This window comes from Schistocerca nitens, chromosome 7 (assembly GCF_023898315.1).
Source record: "Schistocerca nitens isolate TAMUIC-IGC-003100 chromosome 7, iqSchNite1.1, whole genome shotgun sequence".
NCBI classification, from domain to species: Eukaryota; Metazoa; Arthropoda; class Insecta; order Orthoptera; family Acrididae; genus Schistocerca; species Schistocerca nitens.
The window spans coordinates 522357960-522377893 of NC_064620.1; the positions used below are offsets into that span (position 1 = coordinate 522357960).

The 19934-nt window shown below is 42.7% G+C and overlaps 1 protein-coding gene across 1 annotated transcript in view; it reads left to right on the plus strand.

The window, feature by feature from the left end:
• Positions 1-19642, plus strand: part of LOC126195731 (facilitated trehalose transporter Tret1-like) — a 59608-nt gene extending 39966 nt beyond the window's left edge. The window contains exons 4-5 of the mRNA XM_049934360.1: positions 12000-12308; positions 17413-19642. Coding sequence (XP_049790317.1) covers positions 12000-12308; positions 17413-17913 — 810 coding nt within the window. The 3' untranslated portion in view covers positions 17914-19642. The remainder of the gene's footprint in view (positions 1-11999; positions 12309-17412) is intronic.
• The last annotated feature ends 292 nt before the right edge of the window (positions 19643-19934 follow it).

Genomic DNA, 19934 nt, shown 5'->3' on the forward strand with positions numbered 1-19934 from the left:
TTGAATAACATCGGGAATAGGCTACAACCCTGTCTCACTCCCATCCCAACCACTGCTTCCCTTTCATGCCCGTCGACTCTTATAACTGCCATCTGGTTTCTGTACAAATTGTAAATAGCCTTTCGCTCCCTGTATTTTACCCCTGCCACCTTCAGAATTTGAAAGAGAGTATTCCAGTCAACGTTGTCAAAAGCTTTCTCTAAGTCTACAAACGCTAGAAACCTAAGTTTGCCTTTCCTTAATCTATTTTCTAAGATAAGTCGTAGGGTCAGTATTGCCTCACGTGTTCCAACATTTCTATGGAGTCCAAACTGATCTTCCCCGAGGTCCGCTTCTACCAGTTTTTCCATTTGTCTGTAAAGAATTCGCGTTAGTATTATGCAGCCGTGGCTTATTAAACTGATAGTTCGGTAATTTTCACATCTGTCAACACCTGCTTTCTTTGGGATTGGAATTATCTTCTTGAAGTTTGAGGATATTTCGCCTGTCTCATACAACTTGCTCACTAGATGAGAGAGTTTTGTGAGGCCTGGCTCTCCAAAGGCTGTCAGTAGTTCTAATGGAATGTTGTCTACTCCCGGGGCCTTGTTTCGACTTAGGTCTTTCAGTGCTCTGTCAAACTCTTCACGCAGTATCATATCACATATTTCATCTTCATCTACAGTCTCTGCCATTTCTATAATATTGTCCTCAAGAACATCGCCCTTGGTTCATATGGCTCTGAGCACTATGGGACTTAACATCTGAGGTCATCAGTCCCCTAGAACGTAGAACTACTTAAACCTAACTAACCCAAGGACATCACACACATCCATGCCCGAGGCAGGATTCGAACCTGCGACCGTAGCGGTCGCGCGGTTCCAAACTGAAGCGCCTAGAACCGCTCGGCCATACCGGCCGGCTCATCGCCCTTGTATAGACGCTCTAAATACTCCTTCCACCTTTCTGCTTTCCCTTCTTTGCATAGAACTGGGTTTGCATTTGAGCTCTTGATATTCATACAAGTCGTTCTCCTTTCTCCAAAGGTCTCTTTAATTTTCCTGTAGGCAGTATCTATCTTACCCCTAGTGAGATAAGCCTCTACATCCTTACATTTGTCCTCTAGCCATCCCTGCTTAGCCATTTTGCACTTCCTGTCGATCTCATTTTTGAGACTTTTGTATTCCTTTTTGCCTGCTTTATTTACTGCATTTTTATATTTTCTCCTTTCATCAATTAAAGTCAATATTTCTTCTGTTAGCCAAGGATTTCTACTAGCCCTCGTCTTTTTACCTTCTTGATCCTCTGCTGCCTTCACTACTTCATCCCTCAAAGCTACCCATTCTTCTTCTACTGTATTTATTTCCGTCATTCCTGTCAACTGTTCCCTTATTCTCTTCCTGAAACTCTGTACAACCTCTGCTTTAGTCAGATTATTCAGGTCCCATCTCCTTAAATTCCCCACCTTTTTGCAGTTTTTTCAGTTTTAATCTACAGTTCATAACCAATAGATTGTGGTCAGAGTCCACATCTGCCCCTGTTAATGTCTTACAATTTAAAACCCGGTTCCTGAACGTCTGTCTTACCATTATATAATCTATCAGAGACCTTCCTTCAAATATCTTATATAAACAACGATGAGTCAAAAGTTATGACCATCTGCTTAATAAGTTGTTTGTCCGTCTTTGCTACGAAATATATCACTGATACAGCGTATCAGGGATCCGATAATTTGTTGATAAGTTTGTAGAGGTATGTGGCATTAAATGTCTACGCACAGGTCGTGCAATTCGCGTAAATAACGGACCGCTGATTTGCGTATGCTGTGATGGTCGATAGCGACGTATAAGGGTTTCATAGAACTTACATGAGGCGAAACTAATCGCCGAGACATCAAAGCGAGTTCACTATAATTCTCCTCAAACCACTGTAGCACGGTCCGGCTGAGAGACGCGGACAATTGAAGACATGCGCGGAAAAACGGGCTTACCCTCAAACGTAAGGCCTTAGAGATACGTGTTGCCATCTATTGCTGGGTACGGGAGCTATCAAAATTGGCATTGGTCTCACCCCTAATTGATATTTAGGGGTGAGACTAATGTTAGTTTCGATAGTTTCCGTCTCCAGCAACAGATGGCAACAGTTATCTCTAAGTTTTTACATTTGAGGGTCATCATGTTGTTCCGCGCACATCTTCAGTTATACTGCTGAAAGACTACATCGCCGTCAGGGAACACATCAAGCATCAAAGTATGAAGGCGATTCGCAGCTGTCAGCGTCTCTTCAATTACTGCCGGAACCCAAACTGATATTCCCTGAGGTGAGTCGTCTCAATTTTGCACCATTCTTCAGATAATTCGTGTCAGTATAAAACCGATTTTTTCAAAGATTTTGATATGTATCCGGGGTGACCCAGAGGAAAGATCAATATTCATGAATATGACAGAAACGATCAATCGAAGCAATAAAGTTCAGTAAATATGCATACCTTGAGAGCATGCATACCTTGCGAGCTATAAGCAGTTCTTCGTCTTCTATAGTGCGAAACAAATTTCTCCTACTGCAAGCTCTTTGCTTTCCATATTCGGAGAATATGGTAGTATGGACCATACCAAGAAAAAAGTTCAGTTAACATGAACTCTAAAGTGCATACCTTAAAAGCTTTTAGCTCTTGTTCATCTTCGCTGCCGTGAAACACGTTTCTTCTATTCAAAAAAGTGCTCACAGCTCATGAGGCATGCATATCAGAGTCCGTGTTTACTGCACATTTTTTCTTGCTTTGCTCACCTCTACCTTCTCCAAAAATAAGGAAAGCGAAGAGCTTGCAGCAGTAGAGTTTTGTTTCACGGTATCGAAGATCAAGAAGTGCTCATAGCTCTTAAGATGTTCTAAAGTACATGTTTACTAGACTCTTTTGCTCCGAATGATCGTTCCTGTCACATACCTCAACTGAAAGCAAGGTAAAGTTTGACATGCATAGAAAAGAGGCTACGGATTATTTAGTTCTGAATGTAACGTCGAAACACCCTTTTAAATGTGAAACTAGAGCCTTCCGGGCCCTCCTACACAGGTTAAATAATGTTCACCGGACATCAAAGGCACATGAAAGCGAGTTCGGTCTAATCAAGTATATTGCTGCGCCTAGCGGATATCGGGGGGTCTATGATTGAGATACTGGATTAAAAAGACCGAGTGGAGCGCGAGGGTGCATGGAAGAGAATCGCTCTGTACCCAGTGGAGAAAAAGAAAAGGTTTTGTAAGTTTCCATATCATGGATACATATCACACAGGACTGGACAGAAACCGATGTCAGCCAACATAGCTCCGACATTTTTCATACCAAAAAAATTGAGCACTGCGTTAAGGGACCGTTACATTTTCAAAGAGGATCCTTACGTTTATCCTGGCGTGTATCGCACTCATTGTGACAGAAGCCAGTTGTGTAAGAGCAGATACACTGACAAAACAGGCGGCATTTTCATATGAGATTTAAACAACACGAAGTCTTGGCCAATTTTAGGTCAGCTTTGACAATGCGATTTATTGATATCCAGCATCAGCTGCGGCAGGTTAGCGATAATTTAACTATTCTACACAGTGCAGAGAAAGGTCGGATACTCAGTTTCCTGGAAGAAGTTGAAATCTTAAGAAGTCTTCATTTTCATCCTCTAGATGCAATTAATGGATGCACTGACATTATTCTGGAAACTTAAGGTGTGCGTGAAAGGTAACATTTCCAGTGTTGTGATGGTTCCGTCTCCTTTCTGCTGTTACTCCCCGATTTTCAAGTTTAAACAGTTCACTAATCACTTATCTGTAGTGCGGCTGGTCCTGGCGGAGATTCGAGTCCTCCCTCGGGCATGGGTGGGTGTGTTTGTCCTTAGGATAATTTAGGTTAAGTAGTGTGTAAGCTTAGGGACTGATGACCTTAGCAGTTAAGTCCCATAAGATTTCACACACATTTAAACATTTGAACTTATCTGTATCATAACGCGCCTGCGCTAGGGGTCGTGTGCGGCCTCAGTACTGAAGGCTAGCATTTACTATTACAGTACATGGTTTTGCTGTTAGTGTTCCCGGTCGTACAGCACTGAGGAAACGGTTTTTATGGAATTTATGTAAGTAATTCCACGCAACATGAGATTTCTCTTCGCCTCTTTATTGCAGTTTACGTATTTCAAGATTCTGATTGCTTTTGTTGTCCGGTCATGATGTCCTTTTTTTCGGGTTTGTCTAGGTCCCCCTTTTGTTCCATGACAACATTGGGATGAGAATGACCGCAGATGGTTAAGTGATTTTATTTGTATCTAACGCTATGGCTTGTCAATCAAAAGAACTTGGTCAGTCAAAGGGAACATTAACACAGGACTTAGCGGCCCTTAACTCATACTTCAAAAAATGGACGCCTAAGCCTAGTACCAGTAGGAGCGAGGTGTGTACTTTTCACCTTAACAACAAACAAGCTAACATGAGCTCAAGGTACAATCTCATGGCAATATTCTCCGTCACAATAAGTACTCCAAGTATTTTGGTATCACATTCGACCGCACTGTATCTTACTAAAAACTTCTTGAAAACTCATCAGCCAAGACAAAAAATCGCGACAACATCATTCACAGACTGTGTGACACAACCTACTGGGTTTCAGTGGAGGCTTTGCGTACGCTGGCTCTGGCACTGGTTTTTTCGGGAGCAGGGTAATGTGCTTCACGCAATAGCTGTCATACCAGCCACATCGATGTGCAGTTCAACAACACAATGCACATGATAACTGGTACATGATTGGACTGGATTGTTTGAGGGAAGAGACCAAACAGCAAGGTCATCGGTCTCATCGGATTAGAGAAGGATGGGGAAGGAAGTCGGCCGTGCCCTTTCAAAGGAACCATCCCGGCATTTGCCTGGAGCGATTTAGGGAAATCACGGAAAAACTAAATCAGGATGGCCGGTCGCGGGATTGAATCGTCGTCCTCCCGAATGTAACTGGTACAATCAGACCACTCCTTTATACTGGCTTCCGCTGCTAAGCAATATCTATCCACCACAGATTCTCAGAATTTGTAAATGGACCGCCACAAGTCGTCGTAGATATCTTTTGCTAATTGCTGATAAACGCACTATTTCACTCCCATTTACGGAGCTTGTTAGCACTTGATGTTAGGTTGGCGCCATTACAAAATATTGTATTGTAGTAATCGCTGCTGCTTGCTGGATCGCTGCGGTGTCTCGTTGCTGATGCTGGCTCTAAATTTGGTTGTCTAGGGTAAACACATGAGGTTCCGTGTTTTTCATGTGCTTTTGATGATAAAGAACGAGCGAAACCAACACGTATGTAAACATCAAACATTTATTACTTTGGTGGCCATATTGATTCCACTGTCCACCAAAGACCATAACACAACACAAAGTAGTACTTCCTTTACATGTTCTTTGACTTGTTTTGCCAAACAATAACACAGAAACACACTTCACCAAAGTGACATTCCGACTGCCCTACTGCCTCCGACTGCTCTCTCGACCCTTCTCGTTGCTTGTATTTATAACATTGTCAAAGAACTACTAAAAAGAGATATAGCTTATGAGTCACATGTACATCTGTTATCATAATTTGTGCAGAAAAGTTATTAATTTGCATCGAGTGACATAATTTAACATGTTATTAACATGACAGACAGATTTGTTGACTTGACAGAATAATTCTTTGTTACAAAAAGGCTGTTTTTTAGAAGTTTGTCAATTGATTTCTCTAATTTGCATAAATAAGTAAGTAACATGAATTATGAAGAATTACATTGGTTTTCGTCTAAAATAGGATTGATTACGTGAATACTGAGTGAAAACGCTCCTAGTGAACAAATAGGTTTCACTGGGTGATTTTTATTTAAGGAGATCCAAAATACCTATGTTGGCCACTATTTTTCGTACTTCATATTAATTATTTAAGATGAACTTAGTGTTTTTACATGATGACATTTGCTGTATCAGTGATCAAGTGATATTAACTTTTGTATGGGTCAGTTATTCAGTATAATTTAATGGGTTGACTGTTTATGGAGACATGTTGTGCAATCATTGTTAACATACACAATAACTTTTCTATAATCATAAATACTCGTTAAACTGGTTGAATTTGGAAGGGATCGCATACTTCATTAAAGTAAAGCCTTTAATATGTTCCGTTACAAATTGAAACCTTGCTTTGAGATTACCACATAATATACCAGAGAGTAAGGAATTACCCATTTATCACGACGTCCTTGTCGTACGAAGAAATAGGCTGCGTTCGAGACAGCCGCCACTACTGTACGCTGAACAGCAGGTTACAAGTAACAGCAAAGTAAGAGATCTCTGAAACAACAACTGTCAAATTACCAGAGCGGGAATGGTTCGAGAAATATAACAGTGATACTGCTGGCGACGAACATGAAAGGAAACTGTGGTTGGAGTTAAATAGCACCCGCCTTGGATGTGGAAGGTACTATGACTTGCTCTATAAATGGGGTATATGGATTCTCCGAGTTGTGGCCGTGATGCACTGAAACAATTTATCGGACGTGTAACAGAGGAGTGTGTCCTTCGATGCTATTAGGGCACGTGGAATGATTTTGGAGTGGATTAGAAAGCTAGATATTGATATTTAGCTGTTTTATTTTTGTTTCAGGCAATGATATTCGTTACATACTATAAATGTAGCATGCGTGTGCCATACGAATGATGTAAGTAACGTCCTGTTCTATCTTTTAATTTATGTTAATTCATTTTAGGAATTTTAGCTGCGTAGTCCTTACCTGACATTTTATATTTGAGGATCCATTCCCACTGTCTTCTAACGCAATACCTTCATTATTACAGTTTACACAAGATGACGTAAATTTAATTGTATCGAAAGCGGTAGTGTATACAATAAAGAATTGTCGATCGATTAACTGTCGCACTATTTCGTCATTTTAAAAAATCTCCCAGGATAATGAACATTCCTCCGGGGGACATCCTGCATGTGTGATGACACTACAAATCTTTGAGAGAGACAAATCAGTAAGTTGTATTTTGCCTGCTTTCATCCAATAATGTCTTATGGGATAACTTTATGGGATAACTCATTTTAAAGAAAGAAAGCCTTTATTTCGCAAATACGCGTTGTAAGAAGAATATGTGGCGCTCACCCACGATCATTTGATAGACATCTGTTTACGGAGTTGGGCATTCTGACTTCTGCCTCAAAGTACATATAGTACATATGGAATTTGTTGTAAATAATCCACTACAGTTCAAAAGGAACAATTATGTACATAATTACAATACCAGAAGAAAAACTGACTTTCATCATTCTACATTAAAGCTGTCTTTATAACAACAAGGATCGCACAATGCAGCCACAAATATTTCTGATCACTTACCACGTGATATAAAATACTGACAGACATAGAAGTAAAATTTGAAAAAAAAACTAATAAATTTTCTCCTTGGCAGTGACAAGCGGGTTGGTTGGTTGATTTGGGGGCGGATACAAAACAGCGAGTTGGTCGGTCCCATCGGATGGGGAAGGAAGTGGACCGCGACGTTTCAAAAGTAACCATCCCGGCATTTGCCTGAGGCGATTTAGGGAAATCACGGAAAACCTAAATCAGGATGGCCGGACGCTGGCTTGAACCATCGTCCTCCCGAATGCGAGTCCAGTGCGCTAAACACCGCGCCACCTCGCTCGGTCACCTTGGCAACTCCTCCTATTCCGCAGAAGAATTTCTGTTACTGTAATGTGTGAAAGGTGGTGGGTAGGACTTACTAACTCTTTATTTGTACATCTTCTTTCTTTGAAAAAAAAATTAAGTTCAGTTTGCAATGTGAATGTAAATGACTTGTTACACATCATTACGATCTATCGTGCAATACGATCCTTGGAACATAACATAAACCAACTAAGTAACTAAGTGATATTTTTGCTATCCGCCACCTACTTTATATAACACTATTATTTTTTAAAGATAATGAACATTTTCTTTTCGAGTCATCAGTCTTCTGTCTAGTTTGACGTGGCCCACAACGAGTTCATATCAAGTGCCAACCTCTTTATCTCAGAGTGGCACTTGCAACCGAAGTCCTCAATTATGTTCTGGATGTACTCCAGCCTCTGTTTCCTCTGTAGTTTTTACCCTGTACAGCTCCATCTTGTATAGTGGAAGTTATTTCACTTAACGGATGTCCGACCATTCTGTCCCTTCTTCTTGTCAGTGTTTTCCATATGTTCCTTTGCGCAGAGCCTCCTCATTCCTTACCTTATCAGTCCATCTAATTTTCAACATTCATCTGTAGTACCAAATCTCAAACGCTTCGAATCTATTCTGTTCCGGTTTTACCGTAGTGCATGTTTCACTACCATACAAAGCTGTCCTCCAAACGTACTATCTCAGAAATTCCTTCCTCAAATAAAGTTCTGTGTTTGATACTAATAAAGTTCTCTTGTCTAGGAGTGGTGACGTGGGCCAGGAAAATTCCCCACGGGCTGGACATATGTAAAAGGGCATTTCCCGGGAATTTGCGCAAAGCAGTTTTAAATGCCCAAAATCTGGGCATTTATAAAAAAAAAGCATTTTTTAAAGTTTTCGTGCTAGAATGTATAATTATCAACTAAAATAGGGAAATGGGATAATACTCCCGATATTAAAGGTTAGTAAATGTTTACACTCACCTTTATTACTAAGAACGTAAGGAAAGAAGAGAGAAGCATTTCTTTTTTTTGCGCGGTTTGCTGAGAGCTACTTATCATTTATAACGTCCTTTTTTACCAGTTCCACTCTTCATTTTTGGTCTCTCTCTCTCTCTCTCTCTCTCTCTCTCTCTGTCACACACACACACACACACACACACATACATACGTACATACGTACAAACACACCGCGTTGAACGGCTGTGTAGTGATAATCCGGTGTAAAAAAACATTGTCCTTAGGTCATCGTTTTCTAATGTAATCACTGTCAAATATCTGTATATTATTGAAGAATGATTATTGATAAAAGAATATTACCGCATGCATTAAACTGCTGACATGTGTTTCTTCATAACAAATGTACCCTTAAACGTTAAACTGTTTTCAGTAAAAAAAAAAAAAAATTTCTTGTCAGCTGTAGTGACATTTGAGACAAAGTATAGTTTTTTGTTCTACTCCTTTCTTTATCTACTTTCGTATGGCTGTACTGTTGTGAAGATAAAACGAGGAAACTAACATAAAGAAGATTTGATAACAAAGAATCGATGTGCAAGATGCTGGAATCGTTCCATTCCGATACTAGTCGATTCCTAGAGAATTCACGATTCTTGGAATTGTCGAATTGGAACCGCTACGTGACACATTCCCAACTAAAATCATTAGGGATAACCTTTTTTTTACTCTAATTCCAGCTGTTCTAAGTAAAAAAAAATGGTTCAAATGGCTCTGAGAACTATGGGACTCAACATCTTAGGTCATAAGTCCCCTAGAACTTAGAACTACTTAAACCTAACTAACCTAAGGACATCACACACACCCATGCCCGAGGCAGGATTCGAACCTGCGACCGTAGCAGTCCCGCGGTTCCGGACTGCAGCGCCAGAACCGCACGGCCACCGCGGCCGGCTGTTCTAAGTAAATATTTGTGTTGTTGCTATTATTGGAAATAGGTATTAGATGAAAATTGAGTGAGGGGCTGGTAATTTCAAGTACACTCCTGGAAACTGAAATAAGAACACCGTGAATTCATTGTCCCAGGAAGGGGAAACTTTATTGACACATTCCTCGGGTCAGATACATCACATGATCACACTGACAGAACCACAGGCACATAGACACAGGCAACAGAGCATGCACAATGTCGGCACTAGCACAGTGTATATCCACCTTTCGCAGCAATGCAGGCTGCTATTCTCCCATCGAGACGATCGTAGAGATGCTGGATGTAGCCCTGTGGAACGGCTTGCCATGCCATTTCCACCTGGCGCCTCAGTTGGACCAGCGTTCGTGCTGGACGTGCAGACCGCGTGAGACGACGCTTCATCCAGTCCCAAACATGCTCAATGGGGGACAGATCCGGAGATCTTGCTGGCCAGGGTAGTTGACTTACACCTTCTAGAGCACGTTGGGTGGCACGGGATACATGCGGACGTGCATTGTCCTGTTGGAACAGCAAGTTCCCTTGCCGGTCTAGGAATGGTAGAACGATGGGTTCGATGACGGTTTGGATGTACCGTGCACTATTCAGTGTCCCCTCGACGATCACCAGTGGTGTACGGCCAGTGTAGGAGATCGCTCCCCACACCATGATGCCGGGTGTTGGCCCTGTGTGCCTCGGTCGTATGCAGTCCTGATTGTGGCGCTCACCTGCACGGCGCCAAACACGCATACGACCATCATTGGCACCAAGGCAGAAGCGACTCTCATCGTTGAAGACGACACGTCTCCATTCGTCCCTCCATTCACGCCTGTCGCGACACCACTGGAGGCGGGCTGCACGATGTTGGGGCGTGAGCGGAAGACGGCCTAACGGTGTGCGGGACCGTAGCCCAGCTTCATGGAGACGGTTGCGAATGGTCCTCGCCGATACCCCAGGAGCAACAGTGTCCCTAATTTGCTGTTAAGTGGCGGTGCGGTCCCCTACGGCACTGCGTAGGATCCTACGGTCTTGGCGTGCATCCGTGCGTCGCTGCGGTCCGGTCCCAGGTCGACGGGCACGTGCACCTTCCGCCGACCACTGGCGACAACATCGATGTACTGTGGAGACCTCACGCCCCACGTGTTGAGCAATTCGGCGGTACGTCCACCCGGCCTCCCGCATGCCCACTATACGCCCTCGCTCAAAGTCCGTCAACTGCACATACGGTTCACGTCCACGCTGTCGCGGCATGCTACCAGTGTTAAAGACTGCGATGGAGCTCCGTACGCCACGGCAATCTGGCTGACACTGACGGCGGCGGTGCACAAATGCTGCGCAGCTAGCGCCATTCGACGGCCAACACCGCGGTTCCTGGTGTGTCCGCTGTGCCGTGCGTGTGATCATTGCTTGTACAGCCCTCTCGCAGTGTCCGGAGCAAGTATGGTGGGTCTGACACACCGGTGTCAATGTGTTCTTTTTTCCATTTCCAGGAGTGGATTTCATGAAATTCTGTGGGTTATTTAGCTAATTGGAACTGGCAGCACTGGTCTGTCCGCCTCAGAGTCATTCATCTCTATGTGGCTGAGTGAGCTGCGTGAGCTTCGTGTTATTTACAGTTTTGTAGACAGTAGGCTATTGAACAGTTGGAAGAAGGTTAAGGAAAAATGACCTGCTTGGAACTTTTTCACTTTAAACTGGAAACGAGTATCTTGTAAATATTGATTTACGGAAGAGGAACAGTCACATTTCGACAAAACGGGGAAGAATACCAACAAGTGATTCAAGTGCCCTCAGAATTTGAAAAAAAAGTGCTTGCATTAGGTACAGCGGTTGAGAACAACTTTTTAATTTTTTGCTGTTTCTTAGTATAAATAAAAATAGTACCTAAAGGCTAGCTACTTAACATAAACAATACTTTATTTGAAAGATTACTTTTGTACTTGAGTGCCGTTTTCTTTTTTTTTATTACGTACTAACCCAGTGAGTGACCTCATTAGCGATGTAAAAAGTTATGTTTACAATCCAATTTATTTCCCTAATAACTCTCCCCGAAATTTCAAACAGCTGTTTCAACTTGGTTACCAACCACTGAAGTAGCAGTGTTGCAAAACACCTTTTCCACCACAAAATATCAGCTTAATTTCTTTTATAAGCGCCGCTTATCAATTAATCTGTAAAAGTCATCAATGCCTGGTCATTTATGAATTTTGGTCATTTGTCCAGGCATTTATCTTGATAATTTGCCCCGACTTATAAGTGGCCAGGCATTTTACAACACTACAAAGGAGTGCCCTTTTTGCCAGTGCTAATCCGCTTTTATGTCCCCCTTTCTCCGTCAGTCGAGGGTTATTTTGCTGAACACGGATGATATGAAAGACAACGTATTCGACTGTGCAGTCCCTCCGCTGGCTGCGCCGCGGGATAACGGAGGACCAACTGGAGCTCGAGATGGCCCGGCTGGAGGCGTCGCTGGGCAGGGATAGCAACAGCGGCGGCGGCGGGGCCGGCGCAGCCCATGGGGCGGCGGTGGGCGGCCGACTGTGCTCCGCCGTCAGCCTGGTCGGCATCTCGCTCGTCATTGTGGTCGCCATCAACCAGCAGATGGGCGGCCTCTTCGCCGTTGTCAACTACGCCGTCTTCATCTTCCAGGAGTCCGGCAGCTCTCTCTCGCCAGAGCTCGCGGCCATCGTCATAGGTCTGCTACAGGTACGTGTTCCACCCTGCTGCGGTCGATGCCGGCGTGTACACGAGTTAGATATATGAGACAGGCGAAATATCCTCAGACTTCGAGAAGAATGTACTAATCCCAATTCCGAAGGACGCAGGTGCTGCTGACAGGTGCGAATATTACCGAACCATGTTTAACGTCAAGCTTGCCAAACGCCGAGACGAATCGTTTACAAAAGAAGGAAAAACTGTTAGATGCCGACCTCGGGCAAGATTAGTCTTGTTGCGGGATAAATCCTGAAACACAAAGGGCAAAACTGATACTACTTATCTACGTTTGTAGCATTTATAGATTTAGGGAAAGCTTTTGACTATGTACTGTGGAATACACGCTTTCAAATTCTGAAGGTACCAAGGACAAAATACAGGGAGCGAAAGGTTATCCGCAGCTTGTAGGGGAGACCGAGTGGAACATTCCGCCTAACGCTTGGATCAAAATGGCTGAATAATGAATTTTTTTTTAGAAAAATTAGGAACCTTTTATCTAAAACTTAATAACATAAACTATCATACTTGGTTTGTTACAGCAATAAACTGAGAAAGAGTTTTTAAGTCCATTCCCCCCAGTACACAGGGTGGAATGAACCCCGCTTTTTTTATTTTTTTTTTTTTTATATGCTACATCTTACATGTAAGCTGGGCTTCGACGTCCTCACCATCTACACCAGTGTATGAGTTATGAGCAGACTGCCTGCACTTCTGACAAGCAATCCATCCGTCACCTGCCGGCTGCGGTGACCGAGCGGTTCTAGGCGCTTGAGTCTGGAACCACGCGACTACTACGGTCGCAGGTTCGAATCCTGCCTCGGGCATGGATGTCTGTGATGTCCTGAGGTTAGTTAGATTTAAGGAGTTCTAAGTTATAGGGGACTGATGACCTCCGATGTTAAGTCTCATAGTGCTCAGAGCCATTTGAACCATCCGTCAACTGAAGTGGAATATAATTTCCTGCAATATGTACGTGCCGCATCTTCGTCGTCTTCGGATGTTTCATTTTGTATGGGGTCAATTTCTTTTTCTTACGTCTTCCTCTTCTTTGACTGAAGAGCCTTTCCTTTTCCTTTCACTTTCTTCTTCTCGAGCTAGCAGCCTAATCTTTCTCTACTCTCTTTAGCTTCTTTAGCTCCCAGGACTTTTTTACCGCTTCTTGTAGCGCAATGATGTAGAGAGATGATGCTAGGGTACAGTTTTACTTCTCTTTCTTGTCACTCGTTTCTTTCCTGGTGTAGCTCTGGATATTGGAGTAACATTTCCCAGGCTAAAATTAGGGAAGCTTGACGCAGTGGAGTTACTGATGGACGCATATTTTTCGTGGACCAATTTCATCTCTCCGATTTCCGTAAATAAAGACGTACCATCTGCAGACGAGAAAGGCACAACATGCAGTAGAATTCATCAAATGAAGAATAAAAGGCGACCGGGGCACAACAGACTATACCAGTACACCACACTGTCCCCAAACGCAAATCTGTTGAGACAATATACGGTAACAAATGTTAACACTTCTTTTACAACAGCATTGTACACAAAGATAGATAAGAACATGCTGATGTAGGAGGACTACACGTTGATTGTGAAGAAAAAACTATGACCGATTTACCTTGAATGGAAATGGTCTTTTAGGTTACAACAAGCCAGCGAGATCGCTCATTTTTTGTATGCAGACTAAGTGACTGGCGCGTTACAACAGCTCCAACCTTACTAAACCGTAACAGACATAGGTTTGATAAACACTTGTCACTCTGAGAGCACTGTAGCGGCTCTAGACGAAATTAGACCTCCGAGACCGTTCTCCCCCGGTAGTTCATTCCGTCCCGGTCTCCCCTACAGAATCCAGACTATAATTATAAGAGTTGAAGGACATGAGACGAAAGCAGTGGTTGAGAAACGAGGGGACGGGATTGTAGTCTAGCCTCAATGTAATTCAATCTCTACAATGAACAAACCGTAAAGCAAAACAGCAGGAAATGTAGAGGGACAGTTAAGGTTCAGGGAGAATAAATGAGACATTTGCGGTTTGCGATGACATTCCAATTCCCTCATGACACGCCAGAGGCCTTGGAAGAGCATTTTAAGGAATAAATAGTGTCTTGAAATGAGATTATAACTGACCAAAAGTAAAACTAGAGTAATCAAAAGTAATCGAATTAAACCTGGTGATGCTGGAGGGACTAGATTAAGAAATGAGACACTGAAAATTGTAGATGAGTTTTGTTATTCGTGTAGCAAACTGATGATGGCAGAAGTGGGGAGGATGTCAAATGTAGACTGGCAACAGCAAGAAAAGCTTTTTTTAATTAAATTTTCGCCATTTGAGTATACAACTTCCTTATTTCATATTACTATCATGATTTAGGCTTAACCCATTCTTAAGTTTGTACAAATGCACAGAATGTGGGAAGGGCCAAAATTTAGCATCAGTACGCCCTCTCAACATCAGAATAAAAATTATCGAAATAATACTACTTACATATTGGCTATAATTAGACTTTGTTAAGCGAAGTCATTGTCAAGATCCTATTGAACTTGATATTCTAGTTCAAAACCACAGAAATGTATGTTTCCAGACATAAAACAATCGAACCACAGAATGAACATCAGTGCATTAGTTACATGTGAGGTGAACATAATTTGAAACATGAACATTGTAGGTTGTAAGTCTATGTTCTATAATCCACACATCTTTGGAAGAACTGTGTTATCTGTGAGTACATCTGTAAGAACATGTTTGGAAGAATGTGTTATCTGTGAATACAAGGTGTAAACAATATGCTTACAGCACGAAAGTATGACATCGTGCCGAAATGAGTACCCTACATCATATACTGGTTTAAATGAGAAACATCCATACATCAGTGCAATGCAGAACAATTATAACGGTGACAGAGAACAACCATCTGTCGAATCTTAATATAGACTGCGTCTGTGTGTTGTACATAAATATGGTCATTAAAATACCATGTGTTGTAACCAATATGTTATGGAAGAGATATAATGCATTAAATATGAAGTAAGAAATGCACAATTAATATAATGATTGGATATTTATAAAAATAGAGTCCTTCTCATTTTCTATGCACTTGCACAAAACTTTTATCAGTGTTGTACTTGACAATGGCTTACGGCTGAAATCATGATAGTAATATAACATAAAGAAGTTGTACAGTCAAACTGCGGAAATTTGATTCAAACATTATTACATGATTGTGGCCCAAAAACAAAAAAGGTAATAAGCAAGCAAAGCGTTTTTGAAAAAGAGGAGTTTGTTTTGTCAACGTGTAACATAAATATAAGTGTTAGGAAATATTTTTTGTGGGTATTTGTCTGGAATTAGCCTTGTATGGAAGTGAAACGTAAACGATAAGCAGTTCAGACAATAGAAAATGGTTCAAATCGCTCTGAGCACTATGGGACTTATCATCTGAGATCATCAGGCCCCTAGAACTAACCTAACTAACCTAAGAACATCACACACATCCATGCCCGAGGCAGGATTCGAACCTGCGACCGTAGCAGTCGCGCCGTTCTGGACTGAAGAGCCTAGAACCGCTCGACCACCACGGCCGGCTTAAGTGAATAGAAGCTTTTGAAAAGTGATGCTACAGAAAAATACTGAAAAATAGATGTGTAGTTTGAATAACTAACGAGTAGATACGAAATCGAATCTAGGAGAAGTGCAATAAATGGCACAACCTGTCAAGAAAAGTGGATTAGTTGGTGGAATAAATCTTCAGGAATAAAGGAATTTCCAGTCGGGTAATGAAGGGAAGTATGGGGAGTAAAAATTGTAAGGGAGACAGTAAACAGTTCAGATGGATGTACGTTCTGTAGTTATGAAGAGATGTAGATGCTTAAACAGGACTGACTAGCGTGAAGAGCTGCATCAAATCAGTCTTCGGACTGAAGACCATAGTAACAACGGTAGTGGACGAAAGCCTAAAACTGGACGGATCACACAGCTGCAGCGTGTAAGAGGAAGCTACCACCTCTCCAACGTTTCAGAAATATAAAGAAGCTGTTCGGAGAGCAGTTCGAAGAGATGTTTGAACGGTTGTAGAATTACAGACCTCAGCATTTACAAATCTAGATTACTGTGGTGTTGTTATAGTAGAAAATCCTGGCATAGCTGCTGTGTGGAGTGGCTGCGGAATTCACAACTCCATTTAGCTCTTCAGAAGTGTTCATCCAGGATATGTGCAACTTACTTTGTCACACAATGTCAGGCTGAAAAACTAACATACTATGTTTCTTTACTGTTTACTTAATTTTTAACTACATCCTATTTATCTAAAAAGTTCAGCGCCTCTATCTGAATAGCAAATTTTTCAACAGTACCTACATGAAACTTCCTGGCAGATTAAAACTGTGTGCCCGACCGAGACTCGAACTCGGGACCTTTGCCTTTCGCGGGCAAGTGCTCTACCACCTGAGCTACCGAAGCACGACTCACGGCCGGTACTCACAGCTTAACTTCTGCCAGTATCTCGTCTCCTACCTTCCAAACGTTACAGAAGCTCTCCTGCGAACCTTGCAGAACTAGCACTCCTGAAAGAAAGGCTACTGCGGAGATATGGCTTAGCCACAGCCTGGGGGATGTTTCCAGCCTGGAAATACCTACATGTTTCATATATCACTTACGTTGATGTGTTTCTTACTGGATTAAATGTGAGGATATGCGAAAGCTGAAAGGCGTAAACTTCCCTTCTCCAGTTTCCAACAGTCATTTCACCCTTCAATTCCTGATTTAACGATTAAATTCACAGAACTGTGCGTATCACAAGTCAAAAATTTGAAGACGAATTGTGAATCTAAAAACGACACCATTTGCCACCACCCTCCTTCTGCCCCCCCCCTCCCCCACCACCTTCCGCGCCCAACCCACCCTCTTAACCCTCACCCTTCAATTAAATGAAAATGGACCAGTCATTGTCCTGAAGAGTAATGTTACACTCCACTTTCCTTTTTATGAAAAGTGTTCTCTAGAGGTATTGGACTGTATGCCATTTTGCTTTGATTCTTACTGATAAACATCGAATTTTGTCACTTCTGTTATTTGAGGACGCGATATGTGTGTTCCCGGCAGGTGGCTGGTGGTGTTGCATCTGCGCCGCTCATGGACCGATTGGGACGTCGCGTCATCTTGCTACTTTCCAACGTGTGCGTCGGGGTCTCGGTGACGGTGCTGGGCGTGTACTTCTACCTCAGGACGGAGACCGACGTAGACGTCTCGCTGATCGGCTGGCTGCCCGTCACGTGCCTCTCCGTCTACCTGCTGATGATGGCGTTCGGCCTGGGCCCGCTGCCGTACATACTGCTGTCAGAGATCGTCGCTCCTCGCGTCAGAGGCGTGGCGTCCGTCCTGGCTTTCAGCGCCATCTGGGGGTCGGCGGCGCTCATGACCAAGCTCTACCCACTCATGTCGGAGGCCATGGGCGTCCACGGCACCTTCTGGTTCTTCGCGGCTATCTGCCTCGCGTGTTCCATCATCGGGCTTTCAACGCTGCCCGAGACGAAAGGACGACCGCTGGAGGATATTCTGAGGGATCTCAAAGGTGGCAAGGAAACTGTAGACCCAGTCTCGTAGTTATGATTATGTTCGGTACAGAACCTTCATACACGTAAATAAAAATGTACTGCACCACTCGCAGATGATTTCCGGGACGGTATGCTCTATATACGTCAACTGGACAGCTTCGTCGTACACCAGATGCGTGTGTCGATCTCTGTCCAGAACAAGCTTTGATGATTGTCAGTCACGTTCAACGAATGACAATGAACTCGTTGACAGAGATTACAAGTCTTTGTCCAGGAACTTCAGCCTGTTTTTGAGCTATATTTATATAATTTCCTTATAGCTTTTGAAACAATAGTCACTGGGTATAAATGAACATTTCATTTCTCCACACATCTGTTGCATCCTATGTCCCTGCTGGAAATGATGTTCTGCGTTGCCCCTGATGCCAGATCTATAACGTTGTGGTGAATTTGGGGCCGTGAAGCGTGTCATCGACAGACAAAAAATGTGACAGTCTCTCTGCACTAAGCGTGGGTTATATGATGAATATGAAACAATCCACTGCGTAGTATTGCTCCTGCTGTGTGGAGAAATGTGCTGTCTTGATGCAACGAGGCTTCTTCGGACGACATTGACCTTCGTTTGTTGCGAATCGGAGAAGTACAGAGTATCCAGAACGTATTTTTACTCTGCGGGGCAGTACGCACTGATTTGAAACTTCCTGGAAAATCAAATCTGTGAGCCATCTGGACTCAAACCCGGCACCTTCGCCTTTCACGATCAAGTGCTCTACTGTCTGAGCTTTCCATGCACGATTCACAACCAGCTCTCACTGCCGCCGCAGAAGAACATCTGTGACGTTCGGAAGGTTCTAGATCAGGTACTGGCGGAAGTAAAGCTGCGAGATAGGGTTGTGATTCGTCGTGGGATATCTCAGTAGCTCCATGGCTTGCCTGTGAAAGGTAAAGGTCCCAAGATCGAGTACATGTCCGGCACTCAGTTTTAGTTGATAAAAGATGCTGTGTGGTCTGAAATATTTTAGCGACGGCAAACGTTTATAATGTGGTGGATTTTATCCACTTGACATCTAGTACATGAGGTCAGCGTAAAATGAACATGGTTTACTACAAAAAAATGTTTAAGATCTAAAGATGACAGCTAAGACTGTTGAAAGCGGTTGTCTTCAATAAAAAAAAATTTTTGTGTGATCTTGGCCTTTGAATGGTTTTTAGAAAATAAAATAGAATGCCCTTCAGTATTCCCATAATGAGAAAAATCAATCACACAGTTTTAATCTGGCAGGAAGTTTCAAGCGTAGAGTATCTCCACTATATCTATCCATCGATATAGTATTTATAGCACGTTGTTTCCGGATGGTGCAGCCTCGGAATGGAGAACCCATATGTGCGCCATTGTATCGGAAGGAAGATTCAGATTTAGAACCACGTCCACAACGAGGTCATTGCAGACTGAGAACAAGGACTGTGGTCGATGTGAGAAAAGAAATCAGCCATCCTTTCTTCAGAGAAATCATCCCAGCATTTACCTGACATGAGTTGCGGAAACCACGAATAAATCAAATCTGGATGGCCGGACAGAGATTTGAACAGTCATCCTACAGAAGTCGAGCGTTTTGGTTCCAGTGACTAGTCATATATGGGGGTACCCCCTAGTGACATACAAGTTAATGTGTTAATCACTCAGAGGAAACCGCATTTCCTTCTTGACTTCTTGCTGTATATCGTAGAATTATAATTGATTAATTATCTTCTTGTGAAAATTTGTTTCTGTGTTATATTATGTGCAAATCTGAATAAAGTTCTTTGTTACTTTCGTAAACATTTCCAGCTCCGATGAACACTTTCAGATTACACAGTAACTGTCACATGGTGCTGAGTGTTCCTTTTCTGGAGTTTTACAAGTCATTGCAATACACTGTTACTCATTACTGAAAGCTAAGAAACAAAAGAAGCGAGCTACTCATGAATTTTCAGCTAAGGTGTACAGCAGTTACTAACTAAGCATGTCCGCGGTTTTTTTAGTGGGGAAAAACAACGTTTTATTTTCTTGTAGTAAGCTAGAGGGAAGAA